The sequence below is a fragment of the Barbus barbus genome (genome assembly GCF_936440315.1).
Source record: "Barbus barbus genome assembly, chromosome: 8".
Classification (NCBI taxonomy): domain Eukaryota; kingdom Metazoa; phylum Chordata; class Actinopteri; order Cypriniformes; family Cyprinidae; genus Barbus; species Barbus barbus.
In genome coordinates, this window is record NC_136736.1 from 31,916,514 (window position 1) to 31,923,093 (window position 6,580).

A 6,580-nucleotide genomic window follows, 5' to 3' on the forward strand; every position below is an offset into this window, starting at 1 on the left:
ACAGGAGGTGATGGGACGTAATTTGTTAAGATGGGAAAATTGTGAAACCACAGAGACCAGCATTGCTGAGCCAACTGCTATCCCTCGAGAGAACAAAGAGGACTAGTGTTGATTAACCAGCTTGGAAAGAACACCATTCAACCGTGTTGAGGATCATACCATAGTGAATATCTTTATCCAAGTAATTCATGGCCAGATTAATCATTTCAGAGAATTCACAAGAATTCCAGTGCAGATGTGGATACAGCTGCAGAAATGTGCATACTGGCAATCAAATCTCTGCAGCCCGAAATTATCAGATTTCATAATTAAGATGAGGAAGGTTTTTCTGCAGATTTTAACTGTTTGATTGTTTTGAATTTAAAGGAATAGTTCACTCAAACTGAAAATTTGCTGAATATTACTTACCCTCAGGTCATTCAAGATGTATTTGAGTTTGTTTCTTCATCAGAACAGATTTGGAGAAATTTAGCATTGCATCACTTGCTCACCAAATGATCCTCTGCAGTGAATGGGTGCCGTCAGAATGAGAGTCCAGACAGCTGATAAAAACATCACAATAATCAACAAGTAATCCCAACCACTCCAGTCCATCAATTAACATCTTGTGAAGTAAAAAAAAAAAGTTTTTTTGTATAAAACCAATCCACCATTTCAAATCTTGACTTCTGGCTAAAAAGTCCTGTATCCATAATATTCCTTTTTTCATTGAAAAGTCATCTCATCTGAATCAGGAGAGACACTTCTATACAAATATGTCAGTGGATTGTGATGAGAGAGGACAACAGGACATGGACTTTTTCAATGGAGAATGCAAAATTATGGGTAGAGAAAATAGCTCTGATGGATTTGATTTTATACAAACAGCTTTTTGCTTCAGGATGTTAATGGATGGACTGGAGTGGTATGGATTACTTGTGGATTATTGTGATGTTTTTATCAGCTGGACTCTCATTCTGACGGCACCCATTCACTGCTGAGGATCCATTGGTGAACTAGTGATGTAATGCTACAGTACATTTCTCCAAATCTGAAAATAAAATAAATATTCTACATCTTGTATGGCCTGAAAATAAGTAAATAGTTAGCAAATTGTAATTTTGATCGAACCATTCTTTTGGGTTAAACACATACTGTGTCTATGGCATTACCACAGTTTGTAAAACCAAATAAGCAAACAAAAGCATTTACAATGGATATTTAAGCCTACATTAAAGCTTAATATAGTATTTAAACTGGAATATATTTCTTTGGTTTTGATTATCTTCATAACAGTGAACTACAGTTTGAAGCCAGAAAATCAGCATTGTGGCCTCAAAAAACACATATACTAAACACAGCTTTAACATGACTTTGAAAATCTTCCCTTTTAGGTTTGTTTCAGTGAGTCTTTTTTCCAAACAGAGATGATGAAGATGTTGCCTTAAGAGTATGACCTAAATTTCACATCAAACAAATATGCAAAACAACACTGCAACACCGTCTCCGACATGCCAGTTTCAATGTTCCCATGCACAACAGTTATGCTTTGGATACTTTTTAACACTCACAGGCCTTAAATAAACCTTAAACACTTTTTGAAAGACCTTAAATTCTGGACATTTTATAGAAATATTTCTTACAGTACATTACAATATAAATATTAATTTTGGATATACTGCATAACAGGAATGATCAACCTACAGTCAGCTGACCTTTTGAGAGCTATACAGAATCCATTCAATATATATTTCCCTATGCGAGCATGTATTCATTTGATACAATAAAGTGCCTTTCATTTTTAAAAGCTTGTAAAGCATTAGCATTTCATATAAACCGCACTGACCAGTGATCATTATGTTCACCATAATGCATTGCATTGTATAATACTGTTAATTTCATAACCGACATGTGAACATCACACACGTTTATAAAAAGAGGACATTTTTACATTCACAATTGAAAAAAAAATTAATAAAAATACCCACTGTAACTTCACTCAACCTCCACCACATTTTATTTAACAAAATAGAAGCAGATCAAATGTAGCAAAGCATAGAAATGTAACTCTGAAACAAACTGTTGGGAAAATGCACCAAATAATAGATAAGCCAGAATGTGGTACAGTCTTTCACAGTGGAGCGACAAATAATTACCCTTCCACGCATGACGAGAGAGAGAGAGAGAGAGAAAGGAGATGCCTTGATGGACAGCCAGAACCAGTATAACAGATATAATAGATCAGAAGGTCACCCTTCAATTTCGGTCGGTTGGGGGAAGAACAAAGGTTTTTTTTTTTTTTTTATGTGCAGCGTGAGTCACAACACACATCTCTCTGAAGGCTCTGAATCTACATTAGAGTAAAACCATTGCAATATGACAGGAACCCTGTTGGGACGTTCTGCTGTATTGCAATTCAACCGACTTTGTTTTGTGCAGCCTAAATCAAATTGACAGGTAAGAGAGAAAAGCATCTTCCGGTGCCAATATTTTCCACACTTGCAACAAGGCATGGCCATAAATAGGATTCTGGATGGAGCTTTCTTATTGTATTATTCAATAAACTCACATAATTAGGGCCAATAAGAATAAAAACATAAGCTACAAAGTCTAGATGGTCCTCGGACTATGGAAATGGATGCCTGGTTACCTTATTTTAGCTTTTAGCCGTTCTTTATTTATGTTGTTTTTGTTGTAAAATCATTACAGTGATACAAACTAAACCTCAAAAACATCAGCAGTGACATTTAAATGCTAGCAGAAAGATGCATGGCATTGCGCTCTACATCTTGTTTGTAAAAATGGCATTTTGGAAACAGCGTTCAACTCGTGTTCCTCACAACTGAATTTGATCCCGCCCTTGTCTGCGAGTCTTAGCCATCACAGTGACATGCTTAGGCCTAGTTATGTCGTTAACGTGAATGCTGGTTCGCCTACACACACCGGTGAACTTCAGCTCCCAGCATGGTTTCAAATGCTTGAGAGGCAACAGCGACATCTAGAGGCAGCTATTCAATCTACGGCTGCTGTGATGACATCAGTCAAATTCACAGACATGCCTCTGGTCTGCTTCTCTTATATATATTTACACCTTTTCATCCGCTTTATAGGACGTATCGAAGTAGCAAACGGCGTAATATTCCTTTCTCGTATTTGGACAAAATAGATGGCTTTACAAAAGCTCACAATACTTACAGTGAATAATAGGCTTTTGTGAAGGAATACTTCATTCCCTAAAAAGAACTAATAATTAATAATAATAATAATAATAAATAAAAATAAAGGCATCTTAATCTATGTGCACTCTGTAGATGGTTCAAAATCTGCACATATCAAAGCCCCCTTCAAACATCACTTTTCAAAAAGAAAGAAAGAAAAAAATAAAATCCTCCCCTTGCGTCATCCTTGTACTCACACGCTGTTTCCATCGACACACAAGATCACGATCCACTGGAGCTACATGGAATTTTCGCAGCATAAGCACGTCAGCGACTTGAATCGGTCATGCTTATCTGCATCCCAAACATGTCAACAGTTGGCACACTATAAGATAAACACATTTTACATTCATAAAGGAGATGACTGGGCAGATACATGAGAAATCTGCACTCAAAAAAAAAAAAAAAGGCTTAAATTATCCCCATATCAACCAACCAACAATCAACCGATAAAACGTAAAATACATGCATTTACAACTCTTTATAACCACCTTTTGGCCTGTCCACCTTCGAGAAAGAGAAATAAAACAGCAAATACAAATTCTAACTGACAAAAAATAGAATAAATGGCACTTTTAATATAGTCATATATAGTTTTATATTTATATATATATATATGTATATATATATATTGATGAGACGAAAGGAGGGTCGCATTGGCTTCCTTGTTACTATGGTAATGGTTCCCAGTGTGTGTTGAGACCATGCGAATCATGCAGATATGTTACAGTCTGTTATTTACATTACATTCATGCGTTCGTGCAACGTTTCCACGTCCTCTTTTGAGCGTGTCTGCAGTCTGAGCTGGGAGGAGAAAGAAAGAAAGAGAGGCTCTATACATATATAACAGTGGGGTCCCCATTGCAGTGTTTGATGGACGCTATACTCAACCGAAGCAACAAAAATAGGCTATTTCTTTTTCCCACAGAGGCGAGTCAGAGGTCTAATGTTTGTGTGTCGCCCTCCATTGTCACCACAACATACGAAACGCAGTTCATCCATTTGCTCACTCCTGCCTCCGTGAGCATCATTTTTCAGAGAGAGAGTGGGCACCACATTCGTAACCTCTGTGTGGCCCATCCGCATGATAAGTTCCACTGTGCCAGTAGGACGAGTCGCATACTGTCTGTAAGGAATTGATTTCTGACGCAGAAGAGTTGCCATCTCTCCGTTTCGATCTCTTTCGATTGCGCAGGATAAAGACCAGCATTCCCACCACGGTGAAGGCAGATGTCACGAAAACCAAGAGCAGACCGGGCACGAGCACTGATATGGACACTCTGCTAGGCTCCAGGTAGGAGTTTGGCCGCGTCCCCGTGTCTGCTGGGGAAGTGCTGTTTTCGGACAGCGAGGTAGGGGAGATCTTCTCATAGAGTTGAGGGCACATCAGATCGTTCCTGATCCGCCGGAAATCCCTCTTCCAGAACTGCTCGGGCGACTCGCATTTGAGGTCGCTCACGATGACGTCTGCCCCGAGCTTGTCGGTCCACTGTTTGAAGGGAACGATGTTGCACGTGCAATCCCAGGGGTTCCCATGTAAATCGATCTGGATGATAGAGTTGAGCTGGTCTAGAACGCCTGGCACAGGGAGATATGTGAAATAATTGTTATGCAAGCTTATTTTGGACAAAGAAACCCCCAAGAACGCATCCACGGGCAGAGCTTTGAGCAGGTTGTTGTTGAGGAAGAGCACCCTCAAGTTGGGTATCGGGCTGAAGGTACCCGGCATTATGAGCTGGATGTCGTTATATTCCAAACTGAGATACTCCAGGTTCTGAAGTCCAGCGAACATCTCCGCCATTAACGTATCTAAGTAGTTCTTGTCCATGTAGAGCCACCTCAACTCGGTCAGGTTGTGGAAAGTGCCGTTTTCAATCATTTTGATGTTATTCCCCCCTAAATCGAGCAAATTCAAGCTGTGGTAGCCTCTGAGCTGGTTCCTTCTGATGGTGTGAATGTTGTTGTCGCGCAGATTTAACTCGTGCGCACCCAGGGGTTTGGGTTTGAGATTAGCCACACTTTCTATCTTCTTGCCCTCACAGTTAACCCCAAGCCCTTGTCTAGTTCCTATCAGCTTACAATCACAGGACTGAGGGCACGTCAAATTAGCCGGCAGCTCCCTTTCAACGGCACCCGTCGCCATTGCAGTGGGCTTGATTTTCAGCTGCCAGTTCTCCCTGGCTTTCGGACGGCCCTTGTTATGCCCTCCCCCACCACTGTGGGACTCCGTCACCCTGCTCGTTTTCGAGGGCGTGGGACGGGGGCCGCGATTGGGAGTCTCGTCTTGGGTGGGAGGCGCCACCAGGCTGGAATCCATGCCGCTCTTTGAAGGGCACAGCTCCGTCTCGGCCGTTTCGTTCAGGTCGTTCCCTTGCAGCCGAGTGGGCGCCTCGCAAATGACCCTTCCAATGAGCACATTCTGTGGGATGTTTTCCAGCCATTCCTTTAGGGAAACTAGGTCGCAGTTGCAATCCCACGGGTTGTCCTCCAACAAAACCTCCACGATGCCAGGTATCTGCTCTAGAATCCCCTCATAAGGCAACGTTTTTATTCGGTTCCCTCTCAGATCGAGGTGCGTGATGGGCACATTCTGAAATGCGTTGATAGGAAGAGCGCTAATGAGGTTGTCGTTTAAGATCAAAACTTCGAGCTTACTCAAGTCCCTGAACACGGACGGGTCGATGTCCCTCAGAAGGTTGAAGTCAGCTTGAAGGTACTCCAGGTCGTCTAAACCGAGAAAGGTGTTCTTTTTGAAAGACCTGATCTTGTTGTTATTGATGTGCAGCCGTTTGACGAGCTGCAGTCCAAGGAACGCACCGGGCACAATGTCGTGCAAACCATTGTTCTCCAAATGCAAGCTCACGGCATTGTAAAAGTTAGCAAACTCGTTGGGGAACAGTCTGGACAAAGAATTACCATGAAGCAGGAGATGGTAAAACTGAGAGCTCGGTCCTGTCAAATGGTGCAGATTTGTGAGGCTCCTTTTCTCACAGTCAATGTGCAAATCACCTTCTATTGCGTTGCAGGAGCAGATCTGCTCCTTACAGACATCCCTTGTAACATTTCCGATAGCTACACAAAGAGCTGCCTTCAGCAACACAATCCAAAGCAGCATTTTCAATACGACACAATCATCCCCGACATCAAGACATGAATACAATCAGCAAGAGGGCGAGAAATTAGATAAATCTCCAGTCTAAAAAAGCAGAGGGCTCTCTGTGATTATATCCATGCTCAGCTCGCTATGTCCAGATTGAGAAAAATCGACAGCAAGAAGCCTTTTTTTCATCACCTCCCCATCGCATGCTCTCAAAACAATCTTAAAGCGTACAGAATGGCATCTTCAACTCAATTATTTGGCTTTTCGGGCTCGTAAATCACTG

At 41.5% G+C, this 6,580-nt stretch overlaps 1 protein-coding gene across 1 annotated transcript; it reads right to left on the bottom strand.

Moving 5' to 3' along the window:
- Positions 1–4,224: 4,224 nt before the first annotated feature.
- LOC306873397 (SLIT and NTRK-like protein 1) lies at positions 4,225–6,312 on the bottom strand (the record flags this gene model as incomplete). The annotated part of the gene is made up of 1 exon (XM_079422659.1): positions 4,225–6,312. The coding sequence occupies one exon, from the start codon at positions 6,310–6,312 to the stop codon at positions 4,225–4,227; it is 2,088 nt and encodes a 695-aa protein (XP_079278785.1).
- Positions 6,313–6,580: the final 268 nt, after the last annotated feature.